The sequence below is a fragment of the Periophthalmus magnuspinnatus genome, chromosome 3 (assembly GCF_009829125.3).
Source record: "Periophthalmus magnuspinnatus isolate fPerMag1 chromosome 3, fPerMag1.2.pri, whole genome shotgun sequence".
Lineage (NCBI taxonomy): Eukaryota > Metazoa > Chordata > Actinopteri > Gobiiformes > Gobiidae > Periophthalmus > Periophthalmus magnuspinnatus.
In genome coordinates, this window is record NC_047128.1 from 13983683 (window position 1) to 14007084 (window position 23402).

The 23402-nt window shown below is 41.1% G+C and overlaps 1 protein-coding gene across 1 annotated transcript in view; it reads right to left on the minus strand.

Moving 5' to 3' along the window:
* Positions 1 to 19671: 19671 nt before the first annotated feature.
* Positions 19672 to 23402, minus strand: part of slc22a18 (solute carrier family 22 member 18) — a 29801-nt gene continuing 26070 nt past the window's right edge. Inside the window, exons 8-10 of the mRNA XM_033986275.2 lie at positions 21909 to 22010; positions 21401 to 21521; positions 19672 to 20129 (exon numbers count right to left, since the gene is read on the minus strand). Of these exons, the coding sequence (XP_033842166.1) occupies positions 19930 to 20129; positions 21401 to 21521; positions 21909 to 22010 (423 nt within the window). The 3' untranslated portion in view covers positions 19672 to 19929. The remainder of the gene's footprint in view (positions 20130 to 21400; positions 21522 to 21908; positions 22011 to 23402) is intronic.

Consider the following 23402-nt stretch of genomic DNA (forward strand, 5'->3'; position numbering starts at 1 on the left):
TCAAGCTGTATTGCACCTACCTCTCACCACATACACTTTCATGCACTTCTACAACTTCAGAAAAATTCCCTTTGGCAAATGGGGCAGGAGACATTTCCTTGCTAGAAAAATTAAAACAAATGTTATGGACCTTTGGTTTCAAATTTTAACAAGTGTTAGTTTACCTGCTTTGCATGTGTACATTCTTTTGACTTTGCCTTTTTGACAAAGTAGCTAAACATGTAAAGCAGGTAAACAAGCACTCGTGTCTGACAAAAAAGAAACTTTATGTCATAAATTAATGGTGACCTTTTCAGGAGTCAAAACAGCCACATCTGGTGGGACATATGCCAAATCACTGTCATCCTTGGATTCCTAGAAGTTAAAAAACAAAACATAAATTATATTGAATGAAAAAATGTATCAGCTGCAGCGTTGCTGAAGTAAATTACATCAAGTTGCTGATTGGGCTCCCTGTCTTCACTGGGAGTTTCATCACACATTGCAACATGCTCAGCCAAACATGTCAGAGGCATCTGTAAATTGCACTTGCTGCAACTTGCTTTAGACATGTTCTGAAACTCCATAGTAGAGACGTGATTGTTTTTCCCCAGAGTACAGTATAAGCAAGGACTTCAACCAAATTTGCACAAGGATCAGATTTTCAGAGGGTGTGGCTTTTGGGCTGGACAGGTGCAAGATGTGAGAACAATTTTAACACTTCTTGGTGTCAAACCATGGCTAACTCAGAATTAAACAAGGACTGAACCAGGACAAATCCAGGACTACACTAGTAGTAACCCAGAGTAAAACCAGGTCTAAAGCAGGACTAACTAAACCAGCAAACAGGAGAATGTTTGGAAGGTGGGTAGCGGGCCATAAGTTGAATATAAACTTTGGATGGTCTGATGGGGCCAAAACTGCACTCACAAAAGAATACTGATACCTTTCACATGATGTCATCTAAAACAGGGGGCACTGCTTTGTCTGAATCTGTTACTCAAGTTAGACTTTAATCTGAGTCTTAGTTAAAACTACAACAGGTGAGCTGATCTGTGTTGTTAAATCTCTCTCAAATAACATTACAGTGTAGCTAGCATTGGCCATGTTGAGAAGAATACTTTGAAAATGCATTATGTTGCAAAGTACTGAATACTTGCATTAAATGTATTTGATTGACACATTAATTTGGAATGTTTATTATAGCATAAAAACCTTACATATTATTAAAACTAGAGAAAGTTCAACATGATGTGGTCGATAACATATATTTGCCAATTCCCATATTAAGCTTATAGTACAGACCAAATGTATGTTATTTTGAGGTTTATCTGGGATATAAATTCATATGTCCCCTCATGAATGACAAAAAGACAAAGCTACTGCTCTGAGGATAAACTGGGAATGACACATGGGCACACAGACTGGTGCAGTGCAGAAAAACTACCAGTATAATACTCGATATCACCGATAATCGATATACTGTAGCATCTGCAGTTAAAACTGCTTTTTGTCATTTGCACTCATAATGGTGGCAGTTTCAACACAGAATTTCTTGATAAAGTGCCCTGAGGTATTGCTTTAATTTTAGAAAAGTTACTGTATTCTGAATAAAATAAAAAAGAGTAACTGTACTGCAATACTGCTGCTTAAAATTATTATTCACAATATGGATTTTTATAATTTATAACCTTCCCAACATTGAACATTCGTCAGCTGTTTTTCAGTTAGTCACATACACTTGAAAATCCATCTGTCACTGTGTTCTTGTGAGTAAATGTAAACAGTTATAATCTTGTTACTTCATCAAAAGCATACCTGGAGTTGTATTTGGTTTGATTCACACATATTTCAGTAACCCTTTATTATCGATCTGTCTGTCAAAATTCCAGGGCTGAAATGATCCAAATGATTTTAGTGAAGGTGTGTGGAGTTTAAAAACACAGTGGAGCACTTCCTGTATTACCACGTGACATCACAAGGTGGAAATGAGTGTTTTCTGTTTGAGAGAATAACTCTAAACTAAAAGATGCAGGATTTATGTGTTAAACATGTGTGAATGAAACAAAACACAACATTGGGTATGTGTCATAACGACTGACGTGGGGACCAAAGAGACAGAACTCGGGGAAAGGTTTAACAATGTTTATTAACTCTGTTTGGAGTTTGCTCGAGAGCACCAAACATTGGACATTGAAAGGTGGAAGAAAGTTTTATTCTCTGATGAGAAAAGATTTAAACTTGATGGTCCTGATGGCTATATATATGCAGTGAGTTTGCAACAGTCTTTAATGATGAGGTTTCATCACTTTCATTCCTACATGCTGCCGCGATGTGTTACTCACTAGATATTTAAAGTGTGCTCAACAGTTTGCATAGATAACATGTCACTTCAATCTGGAACATTCCCGAGAGCTTTGAAAACTGCGGTTATCAAGCCTCTCCTAAAGAAGAGCAGTCTTGATGCCACAATACCCATCTCTTTTTAGTTCTTGAAAAAGTCAAAACGCTAATTTTTGATTTTGCTTTGAGCAATTCTTCTCTGAAGTTATCTCGCTCATCTTGCAGAAGCTTTACCTTCTCTTCAAATTCCCTCCATTTGGCCTTGTGTTTAGCAGCACCATCTTTAGCAATATTTACCTGCTTCTTTAGAATGTCAATCTCCTCATCTTTGGTAGAGATTTGTTTCTGGGCATAGTTCAACCAGTAAAGTGTTTGCCCGTTTCTCTAACACACATTTGTCATTGGTCACTTGGAGAAGTTTGGTGTGGAGTTTGATGTTGTCAGTGAACAGGTCATGCGCCCTGGCTCCTTTGGTGCGGAACCTTTGCAGATTGCTTTTAAGTAACTCCATCTCGTGCTTTTCTTTTCTCCCTCTAAGTTTTTGCACTTGGTTTTGTATTGGAGGAGAGAAACGCTATGCAGATTGACAAATTTAAATGCAAAGAGAAGGAAAACCAGAAGTATGTAAAGGAAATCCTTTAATTTAAGGAAGTCTTGGACATTTGGATCATCAATTATGAGTTTATAGAAAAGGAGAAAGAGGAGCTGAAATGTCAAATCCAAAAGGTAAAAGAAGATTTGAAGTTTCAGCACAAGATGGTGGATCTACAGTGCCTCCACTCTGTTGAGAACAAACTGCATATGAGAATCACGGTTGCGGATGTGAAAGGTCCTAAATTTCCCACGGTAACTTCAGCTCCACAAAATACCAAGATCCAATTGTTGAAGAAAGAGGTAGCAACCCAAGCAGAGGAGATCCTGAAGTTAAGAAAAGAATGTCAAGATTTGCGAGGCAAAAATGCTCAGGTTCTGGGAAAGTACGAAGAATGTCATGTCGCATTACGGAATACTGAAGATGAGGTAAAAATCCAAACAGCTGATCGTGACATGTACCAGCGTGAAATGGAGAGGCTGCGAGGGGAGCTGAGCATGAACAAAAACCAGGCCAAAAACACCACAGAACAAAGTCCCAAAAGTCTAGGTAAAAGCACCCGAAAGACAGTGCAACCAGTGATCAACGCAGTGAGTAAAAAGCAGAAGAGCAAAGGGCGGAGCCTAAAAGCACCCACAGCTCTGTCTGTCTCCGGGCGAGGCATCCAGAGGCCAGTGTAACCTTTGAACTTTGATATCTGTGTAAATCTTCAGTCATCCAGGGCTGATCCATCGCAAAGACAAAGTTAAAATCTGTCAACTGGACAAATCATTGTAAGAGTGAAAACGTTTTGCAGTTGATCCAATCCTCATCCTCAGACCCAAAACAATGAGAACAATAGCAGTGTCGTTAAGGCCTGAATAGAGTAGTTCCAGCTGAAACTGGAGACAATACGTCCAGTTGATACATTTTAACTTTATCTTTTGCTTTGAACTTTGAGCATAAATAAGATGCAACTTAATGCAATTTCAAGTGTAGTAATATTTCTTTCTTTTGTTGACCTTTTGGTATGTCTATTGTAAGTAGGAATAAGGTAGGAATAGGAATAACTGTGGACCACTGCAAACAGTTTAAAATGAACTAGTAGCACTTTTGAGATTTGTGTTCAAATGTAAAGTGCATTATAAATATGATGCCGTTAGGGAATATAATCAGAAAACATTGGAATTAACTTCCACCGCTTTGCTGATGACACACAGCTGTACTTATCAATGAAACCAAGTCAGACTGATCGAGTAGACAGATTTAGTGCCTGTGTGAAGGACATAAAAACCTGCATGACACTTAATTATTCTATTATTATTATTATTTCTACTTCTATTATTGACTAGATTGTATGTTCTTTTAATTAATTGTTGGCTTACTTGTATATGCTGTCTTGTACAGATGAGATTGTTACTAGACACCGGAAATCAGACATGCTAGGTTCAATTGTATTCTTTTTTTTTTTTTTTTTTTTTTTTTAATTGCATTACATTAAATCTATTAGTTGTACTTTTTAAATAATTAATTTTTCTGATAAAAAAAATGTTAAAACTATTTCAATTTTGTAGCCCTTTTCCTGTATAATTTGGAGGTTTGTATCCTTTGTTTTTTTTGTTTGTTTGTTTGTTTTTTTAGTATCATTATTTATTTCTACTGCAGGCAGTGTGTAACAAGCAGATGTTTGAGGTCTCTGCGTACTTTTTTATTTTAGGCCTGGAGAGTGTGGAGAAGGGTCCAGCCTCGGAGAGAACCGGGCGCTCCGGTGCAAAAGCCTAATTCAAGCCAAATTCAAGAATATACCCAAAGATTAACTCGAAACTCAAAGCTTTTTTGATCAAAAGATGTTTGGTTACATAAATATGACAAAATGCCCAAAAAAAGTAAAAAGACTACCTCACAAATGACGGAATGTGGTGAAGAAGAGGAAGAAGTATTATCTCAAGCTAGTAGTAATAGCAACATGGAGGACGACAAAGCGGAAGTGAAAGATGGAGACGATAAAGCAAAGCCGACTTAATCCTGAAAGAGCTTCATGATATTAGGAAGGAAAATAAGAAGCAATTAGACGCAATGAGAGAGGACATGATATTGGCAAGAGGATGGATGAAGCAGAAGAACGAATAGTGGCTGCAGAGAAGCGCATCCAGCCATCAGAAGAGATGCTAATTGAGCTAGCAAAACTCTAAAGTCCAGTTGAAGTTAAGCTACTGGATGTAGAGGGGCGTTCAAGGCGTGAGAATGTCAGAATATACAGGGTGACTGAAGAGAGAGCGTCATCTGTGATTAACTTTCGTCGTGCACTCATCGTGCAAGGCCGCAGTAATTTCAAGTATTGCAAAAAGAGACTTAGAATTATTTTATAATGAAATTCATCAAATTCAATGGGCTCAAATAACTTGTGGTAAGAACTGTCAAGATGCAAATAATGATTTTATGAAATCCTTTAGTGACTTTATACATAAATATACAAAAGAATTACCTTGGAAAACTAGTATTAAATCATCTCTAAACTCGATCAATGAAAGAGTGTGGAGTTTAATGAAACTGAGAAATGCAGCACTCAAAAAATACCTGAAAACAGGCCTGCTGACAGATACATTACGATATAAAGGGCTCAGAAATAAAGTAACATCCCTGTTAAGGAAGAAGAAAGCAAATTTTTACTTGAACTTAATTGAACAGGCAAAAGGAAATACTAAAAGCCTTTGGCAAACCATTAATAACGTTACTGCCTGGGAAAATAAAAGCGGTCAAAAACAAGACATTTTTATTGATGAAATCTTGAAGCTGATGCTCTAATGGTAGCTAATCATTTTAACAATTATTTGATAAAATCAGTTAAATACCTTGAAATTCAGAACAAAGATTTGTATAATTTTGTAAAAGCCACTGATTTGTTTATTGCAGATGACCAGAACATGCTAAACTTTAAATTGACTAATGAATTTGAAATAAACAAAATATTACAGGCATTCACAAACTCTAAAAGTAAGGATAGTTGGGCAATGGACATTGCACTCCTGAAAAGATATAAAGAAATGTTTGTAACTTCTATTACATATATAACAAACAAATCCATGGAGGACAGCACATTTCCCATTGCTTTTAAAACTGTAGTAATCACTCCAGTATTTAAAGCAGGAGAAAAGCAGAATGTATGCAATTACAGGTCAATTAGCATACTTCCTGTGGTCTCAAGGTCGTGGAGAGAGTGGATAGAATCATATCTTAAAGATGGTGTCCAGTGTGTATGCATCAACTCAAAGCTATCAACATCTAAGGCCAATGATATGGGTGTCCCACAAGGCTCTGTCCTTGGGTCATTGCTTTTTACAATTTATATAAACGATCCGCCTTCAGTATGTGGTGATGTGGACATACAAATGTATGCGGCCGATACCGTTGTTTATGTACATGGGAGTGAAGCGACCAGTGTGGCAAAAAAACTAACTGATGTTATGGAAAACATCTCACACTAGCTACAATCTGCTTCTCTCACTTTGAACACAAACAAAACGGTGGCAATGTACTTTACTAAGACACAAAAACAGAAGTCTTCCTTTCCATGTATATACATAAATAAGAGCCAAATCAAAACAGTAGAGGAATTCAAATATTTAGGAGTTGTTCTGGATCCAATCTTTAGTTTTAAAAAACATGTTAAAAAAGTTTCTAATACTTTAAAATATAGTCTGTCTGTGTTTAGACACATTTGAAACAAATTTACCAACGATGCTGCAAAAGTGTATCTACATGCAATGATTATATCACATATTAATTATTGTATATCTTGTTGGTCTCAAGCAAGTGAGACAACAACAAAACCTTTAAAGTCTTTATATAATCAAGCTGTTAAGATACTGGACAAAAAGCCACTGATATCATCATTGTCCAATATTTTCACAACATAACATGTTAAACTTTGACAATTTAATTACCTTTTCAAATGTGTGATTAGTTTTTAAACTCTTAAATAATGCAGCGCATCCTCCAATGAAAAAAATTGTGCAGCTCTGCTCTGAACAAACAGCCAGGACCTCCAGGTCCACAAGTTACAATGACTTTAGATCACCTAAACGGCCTTTCAAAGCCATCAAAGAATGGAACAAACTGCTACAAAGTCTGAAACTTTCCTCTGACATGAAAAACTTTTCATTTAATGTTAAGAAATTATTATTAGGGAATCAGCAGTGTCAGCATTAAGAATGGTAATTGGTATGATATAGTTTTAGTGAGATTTTATTTTCAGGTCAAATTTTTTGGAATGTCTACTATCTAAGACTATCTGAAGTTCTGCAGCTTATGAGTTCGTAATCTTTAGTAAAATATCCTTTTTGGAATATTTAGAAATTTAAAATCAGTGCATTGATCATTATGTACTATAACAAGTGAAAAAACAAAAATAAAATCTGAAATTATTTTATATTATTTCAATAAAGAGGAAATTGAACAATAAATCATACATTTACAAAATGAATAGAAATATAAACACGAACAGTGCAACATTATATACAATAATTTACTAAATGAAGTGCTTTCAATGTCTTTTACAGTTCTGATTCAGGCATAGTGTGGTACATCCTGAAACAGTTCCTGACCAGCTGCATGCAAAGCCCCACCTCACACTCCTCACACTGCCAGGGAGTGCAGTGTTTGCAGAGCACGCACTGACGCCGTCCCATGCTGGCCTTTTGGGTTTTGTTTTTAGGGGAAGTCCTAAGAGTTGTGATGTGAGCATCTCCCGAAAGTACTGTCTTGTGGGGGGGTCTCTCACCACGGATGGTCGACATCTCTTTGAAAATGATAAAGCTGTTGATAACAGCAATGTCCAACATGTGTTGGAAAATGGTGATGTACCACTTTCTCATTTTCCTGTGGACCGTGTTAGTGCCCAACAGCTGGTCAGATGTGTCCACTCCTCCCATGTAGCAGTTGTACTCGCCCACCGCTGTGGGCCTGGGGATAGGCACCCGTTCATATGTTCCATCTGCCTTCTTCCTCCACCGCAGTGCCGTCTGTCCAGCGTACACCGAGTGGACATTTGTACACACAGACACCTCCCTTGTGTCCATCCAATTCACAAATAAAAGGTCCCCATCCCTCAACCAGCGAATGGACCCTCGTGGTGATCTCTTTGTCAAGGTGTTCTCTGTTGTTGTGGGAACCCCGATCCTGCCCTGCCTGTAAGTTCCACAGGCTCCAAACCCTTGCTCACCCAGGTGGCAGAATAGTTGTGGGCTGGTGTAAAAATTGTCACAATAGACAATATACCCTCTTCCCTCCCTTGTCAACAAGGACTACCCTTGTTGACAAGGGAGGAAGCAACATCAAATGACAGTCCATTCACTGAGGCTTTGGATTTGGACTTTCCGGTGTACAGCTGGTAGTCGACGGTGAAGCCATTGTTGTCTGCCAGTACAAAAAATTTCAGGCCCCATTTTGTAGGCTATCCCTCATGTACTGCTTGAAGAACCATCTTGCTTTGGTGGCTACCATCCGTTCATCCATTGGTATGCCAAGGATGGTAAACAGCTATGCAGCAGGTCCACAGGATGTCAAGAAGTGGCTGGACACGGTGAAGGAGGTCGTAGTTCTCAGTTCCCCTGGCTAGGGCCCTGGCCATCTTATTTAGGGTCACTGATGTGGAAAAATGCTCTTGAACCTGTCCCGTATCATGACAGTAGTGGGGAGGGGCACTTCAAAGATAGTCTGTTTTCTCCAGATGTCTGTCATTTTAGGGAGGTTCATCACTCCCATGCAGAAGACCAATGAATTTCTTCAGCTCCTCAGGGGTTACGTCAGTCCAGTGATATTTTCTCCTCTCTCCTGATGTCGAGCAGCACTTTTGTTTGTGTTGGAGCATAGCAGCCTCCACACCTCTGCATCAAAAAAACAGAGTGTGTCTCACTATTTCGAGGAGCTTGGATTCTTGGTGTCCACCTGGGAACAAACTTCAGTTTTGGTGGCGCAACATCCAGGATCCTCTTCTGTCTAGGTGGTGAGCAACTACTGTGGCCACCAGATGGCCCATCTCTCAAATTCATACTGAAAATTTTTTTTTTGTGTGATAATTGAATGACAAAATTGTGATAAAAAGACAGATTTGCTTCAGTTTATTACTTACTCAGGTGAATCTGGCATTATAGTCTCTCCTTCGCTCACTGCCTCCTGAGCACTGTCCACCTCCATGGAGACACCCTCCTCTAGGAGGTGCTGTGGTGGTTTGGGTATCCGTGCTGATCTCCTCAAACAACCCGGCTTTACTCCTGTCCTAGAAGCTGGACTGTGGGGTTAGCTGCTCCTCTCACCTCCTCTCTTTCGCCCCTGTTGCCAACAGCGACCCCTCAAAGGTTCCATGACAAGGCTTGTTGTAAAAAAACAAACAAACTACCAAAACATGATTTAGTTGTCTGACAGTTGCAATAACAATGTTGTAATAAATTATATCAGTAATTATCAATGAACAATGTGTTTTGAACATGCACAAGCACAATTGGTTGTGAAGTTGCGGTAATGGAAAGTCCACAACTGCGAATCTATCGACGGCGATAGCATCCGACGCTATACAGTTAAGGCACATGTGTCAAACTTGGAAATTTGGATCAGATGAGTTTACAGAAAAGGAGAAAGAGGAGCTGAAATCTCAAATCCAGAAGCTAAAAAAAGATTTGAAGTTTCAGCATGACAAGATGGTGGATCTACAGTGCCTCCACTCTGTTGAGAACAAACTTTCCCATGGTAACTTCAGCTCCACAAAATACCAAGATCCAATTGTTGGAAAAAGAGGTAGCAACCCAAGCAGAGGAGATCCTGAAGTTAAGAAAAGAGTGTCAAGATTTGCGAGACAAAAATGCTTAGGTTCTGGGAAAGTACGAAGAATGTCGTGTCGCATTATGGAATACTAAAGACAAGATAAAAATCCGAACAGCTGATCGTGACATGTACCAGCGCGAAATGGAGAGACTGCAAGGGGAGCTGAGCAAAAACCAGGCCAAAAACACCACAGAACAAAGTCACAAAAGTCTAGGTAAAATCACTCAAGCACATGGTGCAGAGCAGGAAAGTGTCAAACTCAAGGCCCGTGGGCCAAATGTGGCCCTCCACATCATTTTATGTGGCCCTCGACAGGGTAAATTAAAAGGCATGATGGTCTTAAAATGTCATTCTATGAGGAGATACGCAGTTACACAGACATATTTTTACATCTTTGCAAACACATATGCGATATTTGTAACTTATTGTCCCCCCCAGACCAAGCTGAGAGTTTCACCCCTGGGTGGAACGGTAACGTACAACTCAGCCCAGGAGGCAACGGAGAACATGGTCAAGAGAGGAATGTATGTTAACATGGTCAAAACCTCCCCTTCGCTTTTGGAACAAATAAAGCAGCAAATGTGACAGACGGCGGGTGGAAAGAAAGGTTATGCAGCCCAGACGCCAGGATTTAAGGAGAAACTCCAGGCCTTTCGACATCAGGACGACACGGCATAAGGTTTTTATTTTCGGACTCGTAGACAAAGTGAGGTAATGCTTTATATAACTAGTAAATAATTGTGTTATGATTTTGCACCAATAATTTTCCTATAGTTTTATATATTCCATGATACAGGTACGAGAACATATTTGTAGTCGGGTCACTGATAAAGATTAAAGTCCCTACAGACTCACGTAACAGCCTGCAGGCTGAAGAAGGTGCTCCTGCGCGAGAAGACGGAGTAGTCCTTCCCTTCCCTACGGCCAACAAAGTGGCCTTTTGTTTGGAAGTCAATAGGTTCCGTTCTTGTTTTTTAACATCTGTTCTGATGTTTGTTACTAGTTCCGTTTTTGTTTTTAGGGGTGTATATGTTTCATTTACAGGAGGAAATTTATCTTGGAAATAATTATGAAGAGTAACAAGACAATCAGAGTAGCAACTTACAATGTTAATGGTTTGGAGAATCCTATTAAAAGGAGTAAAATTATGACTGAAGTTCAAATTGACAATGATCTGGGACTCCTTGATGTTTGGTGAGAATTGAATCCAACACAAAGGGATTTTACTTTTTTCTCCCACCCCCATAATCTTTATTTTAGACTGAATTATTTCTTTATATTTAAAAATGATTTACTCAGATTGGTTAATTGTAAAATAGGTGTTATGGATATATCAGACCACACCCCAGTCTATATGGACATAGAGCTTTAAGTGAGGAAAAAAAGAGATACTTCCTGGAGGCTAAATACAAGTATCTTATACTCTATGAGGGAACAAATTAGAGAAGATATCCAAAACTATTTAGCTGAAAATTAAAATGACATGAAATTAACAACTCTACAAACGTAATTAAAATCTTTGGAAAATGCACATAAAGTGAATTTAAATCCAAGCTTGAAAATCAATATAGATAAAACAAAGAATGAAATTAACGAAATTCTCTCAAGTGAAATAAGGGAAAAAAAAGACTTTTATGAGGCAACGATAATATGAATCAGGAGAAAAATCTGCTAAGTTATTGGCTTTTAAATAAAAAAACAAAAAAACAATAATTGGACAATACAATTCACAAAATAAAGGATACCCAAATAGATACTATAGTACTGAAGATATTCAACAAGCATTTTTGGTATTCTATGGAAAATTATACACTCAGCCGATGGTGGATGGTAGTCTCATGACGGCATTTTTGGACACAATTAAACTACCAAAAGTAAATGAAGAACAAAACAATAGCTTGATCTCACAAATAACTGAACTTGAAATTTAAAAAGCCATTTCTGATTGTAAAACTAACATAGTGACAGGACCAGATGGCTTTCCTTCTGAGCGGTATAAGGAGATGAAGGACCTTATTGTCCCTATTATGAAAACCTCATTCAATCACATTCTGTAATTTGGCATAGTGCCTCCATCTTGCAATGAGGCATTTATTTCTTTGATCGCAAAGGAAGAAAAGGATAAACTCAAGTGCGGGAGCTAACGTCCCATTAGTGTGCTCAATCAAGATTCTAAAATATTTGCACATATTATTTCTTAAAGACTAGAAAGTATCTTACCCCAAATTGTTAATCTGGACCAGACAGGTTTTATTAGGAAGAGACAGACACAGGATAACATTCACCAAACTTTACACATTATAGACCAGGGACACTGAAAAAAGTAAAACACTGGTTTAACCTATAATTTATATCGTAATCATTTACATCTAAATAATCTTAACTGTTCATAATGATACATATTAAATTGGTCAAACTAAATTTGTAAATTTATAACAGTTAATAAAAAATAAATTGGTTCAATGTTTAAAATTGAATGGGCCAATTTAAAAATATAAAAATTAAATGAGCATAATTGTAAAGCATTAATACAACTTAAAATTCTAAATTAAATGAATGTGCATTCAATCAATTAATGAGGTTCATTGATTCAACTTACTATTTATATCGTAACCGATTTACATCTAAAAAGTCCAAGTTGTTCATAATGATATCTATTACATTGGTCTAACTCATTCTAAGAAAGAATTCAAGATGAAAATTATGTTACCTTAATGTGCAACATTAATTGAGCAAATTTAAAACAATTAAAGTCCTTTATAACACAGTTCCATCCTCAATATTGTTGTCCTATATTCTTAGTAAATACATAACACATTGATAATTTTGCTTTTTATTAACACTTGCATGCACAAAATTAACACAGCTAGCCGCAACAAAAAACATAACAAATAACATTTGCATATTGTGCAACTTTGAGCCAACAAATTTACAGTTACATTTTGTGTAACTTCAAACAAACAGCTGTAAAATTGTAGAAAGCAAATGAATGAGCTACTTGCTATGCAGCAAGACATTGAGTTGGTGTACTCATTCTTTTTGATTCGAGTCCCAGAAGCACTTTTTGAACAAATTCGCATGTGCGTTCACACTTTTTAAGATACCTCATATTTAGGGCGTAGATGAGTCCAAACAGCATGACGAACCCTTTAATCGCTGACTGGAGGTTCTTCATGACTGCTTTACCTTCTAGAGTTATTTTGATGTCTGAAGATGTTATAATGACCGCCATGGTCACCTGGTCGTCATCATTAGCATCTTTTTTTCATCCATTGACATTTTCTGAAAAATGTAAATACAGAACTTTGTATTAATCAAAACATTTTCTGACTCTAGTGTGACAGATGTATTTACAATAGTGACCCAGCAGTTTATTCTTCCAGAGCCTTTTTGTATTGTTTTTGATAATGTAGCTCTATGAACATTTAACACATCTTGCTGTGCAAGGTTCGATATTTGTGTTCTGTCCCAAGCTCTATAGGTTGCGTTCAAATTTTTAAATTATAATTTCAGATTACTAGAACAGATTTACAGTTTGTGAGAAATCTCTACTTAGGATGCATAAATGTTGAATAAGGATAATTTCACTTTTACACTTTTTTTGAACCAGTTGGCTTCTTGTAGATACCCTCAGTAATCATACACAAATTAACCATAAAGGTCAATAAATCTGCAATCTGACAGCTAAACAGCAAATGGGTTGTGCTCACGTGAAATAACATTCTATGGGGTAATAACATGATGGTAATGCAGATGGTGGGCAGTTAAAATTAATATTGCTAAAATTAAGACTTTTGTTATAATACAAGGAGTTCTTCGGTCTTGTCACTAATGGAAATCATCAGGTTCAACATTGGTGAATATAGGTTATTTCTTGTCAAATACAACAACCAATTCCATGGTAGGGTTCATGTGATGTCACTACAATGTAGGATCCTAGTAGTTAAAATTGAGCTGGAGGGTAATTGAAAGTTCTAGTGAAGTTGATTTTACAAAATGCAAACATTATTGTTACTACTGCCTTAAATACCAGCTATAGTGATTCAAATCTAGATCAAACATTTTAAAGTTGTACTATGTAATTTTCTGATGAAGGTTGTGAAATCTTATATTCTCAAGGGATATATTATTTTGCCTGAAATAACTCAACAAATTGAATAATATGTCAAAATAAAAGCTCTATTAATTGAATAAACAGAAGAGCTTTTATCACACATTGGAACTTCATAACCAGCTTTATATTTTAGAAGACGAGGAGCTTCAGACAGTATAAAACAAGACAAAGATTTTCTTCTCCTACATATCCTGTTATCATACCTGATCCTGTTCCTTTATCATTTGTTCAACGGGATCGCCAAGGAGAATCATCAGCAATTTTAACACACACAGCCTCCGTGCAGGTGTCCACTGAAGCCTGCAAAAAAAAAAAAAAAAAAAAAAAAAAAGTATCAAATTTAATTTAAACCGTGTTAGTTACATGTCCCAAACAATATTTGTCTAGTTTTTAATTGGAATACTTTCTCAAATTGTGGTAGTTTCAATGTAATTAAATAAAGTTGGGTACACCAGTTTCAACACTTGGTACACTAAAGGGCTTTTTGTTGCTGAAATATTTTTGATATGATGCTCTCTCTGGAATGCATTGGAGGAAACCAATGTTTTGCCATAATTGTGACACTCCTGAGAACTGACCAGGTGTGGGGTGGGGAATGGGCTCCTGTAAATTAAACAAGGTAAAAAAAAAAAAAAAATGTTGAAATTGGCAACATAATATACATTTTAGAGTAAATAATTTATGTTTTTTACATTTTAAACATATAATTAATCAAGAAAGAAAGAAAGGCACAATGAATAAATTGTTAATTGAGTCAATGTAACTATTGTGAACTACTGTTGATTTGCACAAGCCAAATTGGATTTACATAAAAAATATAAATACAAACACAAGTTTAAATCTGTATCATTAAAATTCCATCCATCCATCCATCCATTTTCTTCCGCTTATCCGGGGCCGGGTCGCGGGGGCAGCAGTCTAAGCAGGGACTCCCAGACTTCCCTCACCCCGGACACGTCCTCCAGCTCCTCCGGTGGGACCCCAAGGCGTTCCCAGGCCAGCCGAGAGACATAGTCCCTCCAGCGTGTCCTGGGTCTTCCCCGGGCCTCCTCCCGGTGGGACATGCCCAGAACACCTCCCTAGGGAGGCGTCCAGGAGGCATCCTGAGCAGATGCCCGAGCCACCTCAGCTGGTTCCTCTCAACGTGTAGGAGCAGCGGCTCTACTCCGAGCTCCTCCCGTGTGACCGAGCTCCTCACCCTATCCCTAAGGGTGCGCCTGGCCACTCTGCGGAGGAAGCCCATTTCAGCCGCGATCTTGTCCTTTCGGTCATTACCCAGAGCTCATGACCATAGGTGAGGGTAGGAACGTAGATTGACCGGTAAATCGAGAGCTTCGCCTTCCGGCTCAGCTCCTTCTTTACCACAACGGACCGATACAGCGACCGCATCACTGCAGACGCTGCACCGATCCGCCTGTCAATCTCCCGCTCCATCCTTCCCTCACTCGTGAACAAGACCCCGAGATACTTGAACTCCTCCACTTGGGGCAGAGACTCACCACCCACCCGGAGAGAGCAAACCACCTTTTTCCGGTCGAGAACCATGGCCTCGGATTTGGAGCAGCTGATTCTCATCCCAGCTGCTTCACACTCGGCTGCAAACCGCCCCAGTGCCTGCTGCAGGTCCTGGCTCGAAGAAGCCATCAGGACAACATCATCCGCAAACAGCAGAGATGAAATCCTGTGGTTCCCAAACCAGGCCCCCTCCGGCCCCTGGCTGCGCCTAGAAATTCTGTCCATAAATATAATGAACAGAACCGGTGACAAAGGGCAGCCCTGGCGGAGTCCAACATGCACCGGGAACAGGTCTGACTTACTGCCGGCAATGCGAACACAGCTCCTGCTCTGGTCATACAGGGACCGGACAGCCCTTAGCAAAGAGCCCCGGACCCCATACTCCCAGAGCACCCCCCAAAGGACACCACGAGGGACACGGTCGAATTCCTTCTCCAGATCCACAAAACACATGTGGACTGGTTGGGCATACTCCCATGAGCCCTCGAGGACCCGATGAAGAGTATAGAGCTGGTCCAGTGTTCCACGACCAGGACGAAAACCACACTGCTCCTCCTGAATCCGAGGTTCGACTATCGGTCGGATTCTCCTCTCCAGTACCCTGGAATAGACCTTACCGGGAAGGCTGAGGAGTGTGATTCCCCTGTAATTGGAACACACCCTCCGGTCCCCCTTCTTATACAGAGGGACCACCACCCCGGTCTGCCATTCCACAGGTACTGTCCCCGACCGCCACGCGATGTTGCAGAGACGTGTCAGCCAAGACAGTCCCACAACATCCAGAGACTTGAGGTACTCAGGACGGATCTCGTCCACCCCCGGAGCCTTGCCACCGAGGAGCTTGCCAACCACCTCAGTGACTTCAGCCAGGGTGATGGACGAGTCCGCCTCTGGGTCCCCAGTTTCTGCTTCCTCCTCGGAAGACGTGACAGTGGGATTGAGGAGATCCTCAAAGTATTCCTTCCACCGCCCGACAACATCCCCAGTCGAGGTCAGCAGCTCTCCACCCGCACTGTAAACAGTGTTGGTGAAGCACTGCTTCCACCTCCTGAGGCGTCGGACGGTTTGCCAGAATCTCTTTGAGGCCGTCCGATAGTCCTCCTCCATGGCCTTCCCGAACTCCTCCCAACCCCGAGTTTTTGCCTCTGTGACTGCCCGAGCCGCGGCACGCTTGGCCCGCCGGTACTCATCAGCTGCTTCAGGAGTCCCACGAGCCAACAAGGCTCGATAGGACTCCTTCTTCAGCTTGACGGCATCCCTTACTTCCGGTGTCCACCACCGGGTTCGGGGATTGCCGCCGCGACAAGCACCACAGACCTTACGACCACAGCTACGAGCAGCCGCATCGACAATAGAGGTGGAGAACATGGCCCACTCGGAGTCCATGTCTCCAACCTCCCCCGGGATCAGGGAGAAGCTCTCCCGGAGGTGGGAGTTGAAGACCCCCCTGACAGAAGGCTCTGCCAGGCGTTCCCAACAGACCCTCACTATGCGCTTGGGCCTGCCAGGTCTGTCCGGCTTCCTCCTCCGCCAGCGGATCCAACTCACCACCAGGTGGTGATCAGTTGACAGCTCAGCCCCTCTCTTCACCCGAGTGTCCAAGACACGCGGTCGGAGGTCAGATGACACGACAACAAAGTCGATCATCGACCTCCGACCTAGAGTGTCCTGGTGCCACGTGCACCGATGGACACCCTTGTGCTCGAACATGGTGTTTGTTATGGACAAGCTGTGACTAGCACAGAAGTCCAATAACAAAACACCGCTCGGGTTCAGATCGGGGAGGCCGTTCCTCCCAATCACGCCCCTCCAAGTGTCACTGTCGTTACCCACATGGGCGTTGAAGTCCCCCAGGAGAACAACGGAGTCCCCGGTTGGTGCACTGTCTAGTACCCCTCCCAGGGACTCCAAGAAGGCCGGGTACTCTGCACTGCTGTTTGGCCCGTAGGCCGACACAACAGTGAGAGACCTGTCCCCGACCCGAAGGCGCAGGGACGTGACCCTCTCGTTCACCGGAGTGAACCCCAACACGCAGCGGCTGAGCTGTGGGGCAATGAGCAAGCCCACACCAGCTCGCCGCCGCTCCCCGCGGGCAACGCCAGAGAAATGGAGAGTCCAACCCCTCTCAAGAAGTTGGGTTCCAGAGCCCGAGCTGTGCGTGGAGGTGAGGCCGACTATATCTAGCCGGTAACGCTCAACCTCCCGCACAAGCTCAGGCTCCTTCCCCCCCAGCGAGGTGACGTTCCATGTCCGGAGATCCGGTCGTCGAGGTCCCCGCCTTCGACTGCCGCCCGGATCTCTTTGCACCCGCCCCGCATGGCTCCTCCCGCAGGTGGTGGGTCCACGGGAGGACGGCCCCACGTCGTTCCTTCAGGCTGGGCCCGACCGGGCCCCGTGGGGAAAGGCCCGGCCACCAGGCGCTCGCTGCCGAGCACCCACCCCAGGCCTGGCTCCAGGGTGGGGCCCCGGTAACGCCAGTCCGGGCGACGTAACTGGCCTTGATCTTTTCCTTTTCATGGGAGCTTCTGAACCGCTCTTAGTCAGACCCGTCTCCCAGGACTGTTTGCCATGGGTGACCCTACCAGGGGCATGAAGCCCCCGACAACATAGCTCCCAGGATCATTCGGGTGCTCAAACCCCTCCACCACGTTAAGGTGGCGGTTCGGGGAGGGGATCATTAAAATTGTACAGACCAATTAGATTTTGTTAAATTAAACCAATGGGAAAAAAACGCATTGAATGAACAACAGCAATGTTTCACTTTTTTCAGTGTAGTTAATACTCAGGATAAAATTATACTTGTAAGCCTCAACGCTGAAAAGGCATTTGATCGCATTAACTGGAAATTTTTGTACAAAATTTTAGAACAATTTCAATTCCTCAGTCATTTACAAGGGTAATTCAGGCATTATATATAATGTCCAAAAGCGAGAATTAAAGTAAATATGGCCCTTTCCAAATCATTTAACCTAGAGAGAGGAAATAGACAGGTATGCCCAAGCCGTCCATTGTGCTTTGCCATTTTTATTGAGGCGTTGAGTCGGGGTATAGCTCAAAATAGTAAAATTACCAGGGTGGAGATGTTTAGCCAAGAACACAAAATCTCCTTATTTGCAGACGATGTGTTGATATATTTGACAAACCCAGATTCATCTTTTCTAAGTCTTCTTTCTTGCCTGGATACTTTTGGTTCAGTATCTGGAAATAAATTGAATGAACGCCAGGGGGCTAAATAGTAAGAACTAATAAACCGGATCTAAACCACAGACTAAACCAGGACTATTTAATAAAACCTGGAACTTTAAATCTAACTAATAATACCATGATGATGTAATTAGCACAGTTGTCATAGTGACTAACATTTCAAAACAAAATGTAATATCTTTTGAATGGTGAAAAGTCCTATGGCGCTTATAACATGAAGCTAAAACCCATGAATAGGTTTGTTTAGTTTGGTTAATTTTCAAAAAACATTAGAGGAAACAAACACAAAACAGCATAGTAAAATATGTCATGATTTAATAAAATATAGACAATAGAAACAACATTCATTTCGGTAAATAAACAAGTACAATTCAGTATCAAATAAGTGAGTGTGGTCCAAAGTTAAAGTTTGTATAATTCTCTCATTTTGACTTAACTTGGTGAGATTATACCTGTTCAAAATATAAATGACAGTTTTACACCATCCAAAAAACAAATTTTTCCTGATACTTTAAACATGATTTCAACAAAATAAAGATGTCAGGATTTCCAAACAGGAAGTAAAATTTTCTACTTAACAAATAGCCAAACTGTGAAAATGAGTGTGAATGTTTTTGTAAAAAACTATATATATAATGATAATTAATTAATTTCTGTCCTGTGAATGTGACATTTTTTGTATCAATACCTGCTCAGATAAGTTTATAGTTTTGACACTGACTTTAGTATCGATTAGTATCTGATTTTTTTTACATGTTTGTCAATCCTACTATCAGGTTCTTTCATTGCTTAAAAAACCCCAAAACATTCTAACTTTGTATGGGCTTGCCTTGCCACAGATCTGACCTGTGGTGTCAACTTTTGTATCCATGGAAATAGATACATTCACTGTGGAACAAGTAAAGCAACACCTCCGTGGAGACGAGCAGACATCAGAACCTCCATGAGAAAAGTTACGCATTGTGCCTTTAGGTCATGGTCTACGTCTGAACAAGTTTTATACGACTACCACCAGTCCAGTGTATTCTCCGTGTGTGCCTTGCTCGTGGTTGCTGGTTCTATTTCCTATGTGCCTTGCTCGTTTGTAGGTTCTATTATAAATTTCTGCCTTGCTCGTGGCTGTTGGTTCAATTCTCCATATGTGTCTTGCTTGTGGTTGCGGTTTCTACTCTATGGTTGTTGTTTCTACTCCCCATGTGTCTTGCTCGTTTGCAGGTTCTATTCTTAATGCATGTCTTGCAATTCTCCATGCATCTTGCTGTTTGGCTGGTTGCTGGCTCGACTCCTTGTGTGTATTGCTTGTGGTTACTAGTTCTATTCCACATGTTTCTTGCTGGTGGATGTTGGGGAACCATGTGTCTTGCTGGTTTGATAGTTGCTGATTCTATTCCCCGTGTGTCTTGCTCGTGTGATGGTCACTGGACAGAGGTTTGAGCAGTAGCAGACCGAACACTGCAACGTTCACCGCACACTGGGTCAGGCCGATGGACATTACTCCTCCATTCACATAGAGAACTCCTCCTAAAGTGGGACCCACAGTTCTGAGCAGAGACTGGACCGCGGCGCATAGACCCAGCATCGTACCTGCAACCACAAAATGCAGCTGTAGGAATGTCTGAAACATGAAACTGCAATGTTCTTGTGTTTAAAGATTGTGCTTTTAAACTGTTTTCTGTAGGAAAAAGCCCAACCAGGGACAGGAGTTGAGAATTAGCTCTAGTTATACACTACATGCGTCGCATCAGCTACATACTCTGCCTGTGACAAATAAATAAATAAGTAGAATAAATAAAAAGTTAAATTTGAAATTCTTGTTTTCAAATCAGAATTCAATTCACAAAGAACATTTTTAAATCATCCAGGAGTATTGAAGAGGGGGTATTTGACTTCTATGGGGTATTAACTGCATATACATATTTAGATCACAATGTTAACTTTAATCTTTTAAAAATGCTTTAGACCACATGTGTCAAACTCAAGGCCTGGGGGCCAAATGTGGCCCTCCACATCATTTTATATGGCCCTCGATAGGGTAAATTAAAAAATATGATGGTCTTAAAATGTCACTTTATCAGGACATACATAGTTACAAAGCTATATTTTTACATCTAGCCAAATGCATACACAATATTTGTAACTTGAATAAGTAATAAATACAGAAACAGTTCATGAACAAATTAAAAAGTAGTTACATTTATTTTACATCTGGCCCTTTGAGAGCAGCCATTTTGCTGATGTGGCCCTCTGTGAAAATGTGTTTGACACTCCTGCTTTAGACTCCTTAGAGAGTCTTCCCTCCCTTTGCTTTCCATACTAAATCATTCCCCCTTCACATCACAACACAATCAGTGTGAATCCTGCAAATGAAACTACTGCACATCGCATCAGGTTTGTATTGTTTTATATCCTGCTTTTGTATATTTATGGAGAATTGTCTTGCGGGAACATGGGTGACCTAGGCTTGTGGGCAGAGCCTTGTACAGAATCGTACAGCCAAACGTAAGGAATTTTGAACTAGGCCCAGGAGAGATTGCTAGATTACTCAAGCATCCATGGATGACATATAAAATCTCTTCGGACATGTTTTGATGAAGGAGCTTTATAACATGGTAGAAAGTTTCAAAAAGTCGATTGTGCATAATTCCCCTCTTTACAACTGTAGAGAAGACTGAAATCTGAACTGCTAAACTGATCCAAGAATCTCATTCACTTCAGAACATGTTTGTCACAGACTTCTTTGTTATGATGGGGTGTTACCTTAGACAGAGGTCGGCAAGCTCTTTGTCAGGATGCTGTGTGCTGATTGGCTGTGACTCACCTGTACTGGCATATGGAGTGTTCTGATTGGTTGTTACCTGAATCGGAGGAGGGCACACTCTTGGTCAAGATGCTGTCTGTGATGACATTGAAGACACTTAGGAAGAACATCATGGGGACCACAGTGAGACAGAAATGCACCATTGTCTGCATGTATGCCTTCAAAATGAGAGATCGGGTTAGAGATCTTCAAAATAAAAGGCCAGAGTAAACACCTTCAAAATGAAAGCATAATAAGAGCATATATGTCATAAAAATAAAAGACCCAAAAAATAAAAGCATAATAATAAAAGCATATATGCCTTCAAAATAAAAGATCAAAGTAAAGCATGAGTATTATTACTTCAAACTAATGGGACAGAACAGTGTAAGTAAAGGAGTATTGTGGAAAATGACTACTCATGTCAGAGTGGATGTAACATCTGATTTATAATTTGAAGATAATGTTATTGGAAGGACACGACATTAAACAATGCCCAAAATTTTCTGAGGACAGACACAATAATGAGAACAGATGTGACAGGTGTGACAGATCAGTATTGTTACCTGTCCGAGACCCACAGCTGCAGAGATGGCGATGGAGAGCAGGAGGAGAGTAGGCTCTTTAAACCTCGCTGTGAGGGGACCGATCACTACACCCTGTATAAACTACACAACACATTCACACAATGGAAAAGAAAATATGTTGTCTTATCTACTGTCCATCCATTCAACTTAAGCCATTTATTCAGGGCCGGGTTGAGGGTGCAGCAATCCATGCAGGAATTCCCAGACTTCCCTTGCCTCGGAGACATCCCCCAGCTCCTCTGGGGCGATTCCAAGGCGTCCCCAGGCTAGCTGAAGGATGTGTCCTGGGTCTTCCACAGGGCCTCCTTCTGGTGGGACATGCCCGGAACACCTCTCCAGGGAGGCGTCCAGGAAGCATCCGAACAGATGCCCAATGCCCAAGCCACTGGTTCCTCTTGACGTGGAGGAGCAGCGGCTCTACTCCCGTGTGACTGAGCTCCTCACCCTATCTCTAAGGTAGCACCCTGCCACCATGTGGAGGGAACTCATTTCGACCGCTTGTATCCACGATCGTGTTCTTTTGGTCATTACCCAAAGTTCAAGACCATGGGTGAGAATAGGAACAGAGATCTAAACCAGGACTAAACTAGGACTAAACCAGGGCTAACTCAAGACTAAACCAGAACTAAACCAGAACCAAACACAATCTAACCAGGGCTCCCATGAAAACTCGAGCACCCAATGTTCCCCAGCCGATATGAAAACCACACTGCTCCTCCTGAATCTGCGGTTTGACTATCGTCGGATTCTCCTCTCCAGTACCCTGGGATAGACCTGACCTGGGAGGCTGAGGAGTGTGATTCCCCTGTAGTTGGAGCACACCCTCTGTTTCCACTTCTTAAACAGAGGAACCATCAGTCCAATCTGACAATTCTACTGTAGGATTAGTATTGATTAGTACTGTATGTGCTGTACTGACACAACAAGAGTTGAGATGAAGGCGTGTCAGCCAAGCCAACCCCACAACATCCAGGGACTTAAAATACTGAAGACAGATCTTGTCTAGCCCTGGAGCCACCTACACTCTAAACAGTGTTAGTGAAGCACTACTTCCCCTTCCTGAGGCATTGGACAGTTTGCCAGAATTTCTTTGAGGCTGACCAACAGTCCTCTTCCATGACCTCACTGAACTCCTCCCAGCCCTGAGTTTTTACCTCTGTGACCGAAAGAGCTATGGCATGTTTGGGCTGTTAGTACCTGTCAGCTGCCTCAGGAGTCCTACAAGCCAACAAGGCTCAATAGGACTCCTTCTCCAGCTTGAGAGCAACCCTTACTTCCAGTGATGCCAGTCTGGACGGCGTAACTGGCCTTGATATAGAACTTACCATAAAGGGCTTCTGAGCTGCTCTTAGTGTGACCCGTCATCAGACAAACATGGCTCCTAGGATCATTCGAGGGTTCAAATGCCTCCACCGTGTTAAGGTGATGGTTGTTCTTTTTTTTTTGCTAAACTATGATACCCATGTAAGGTGA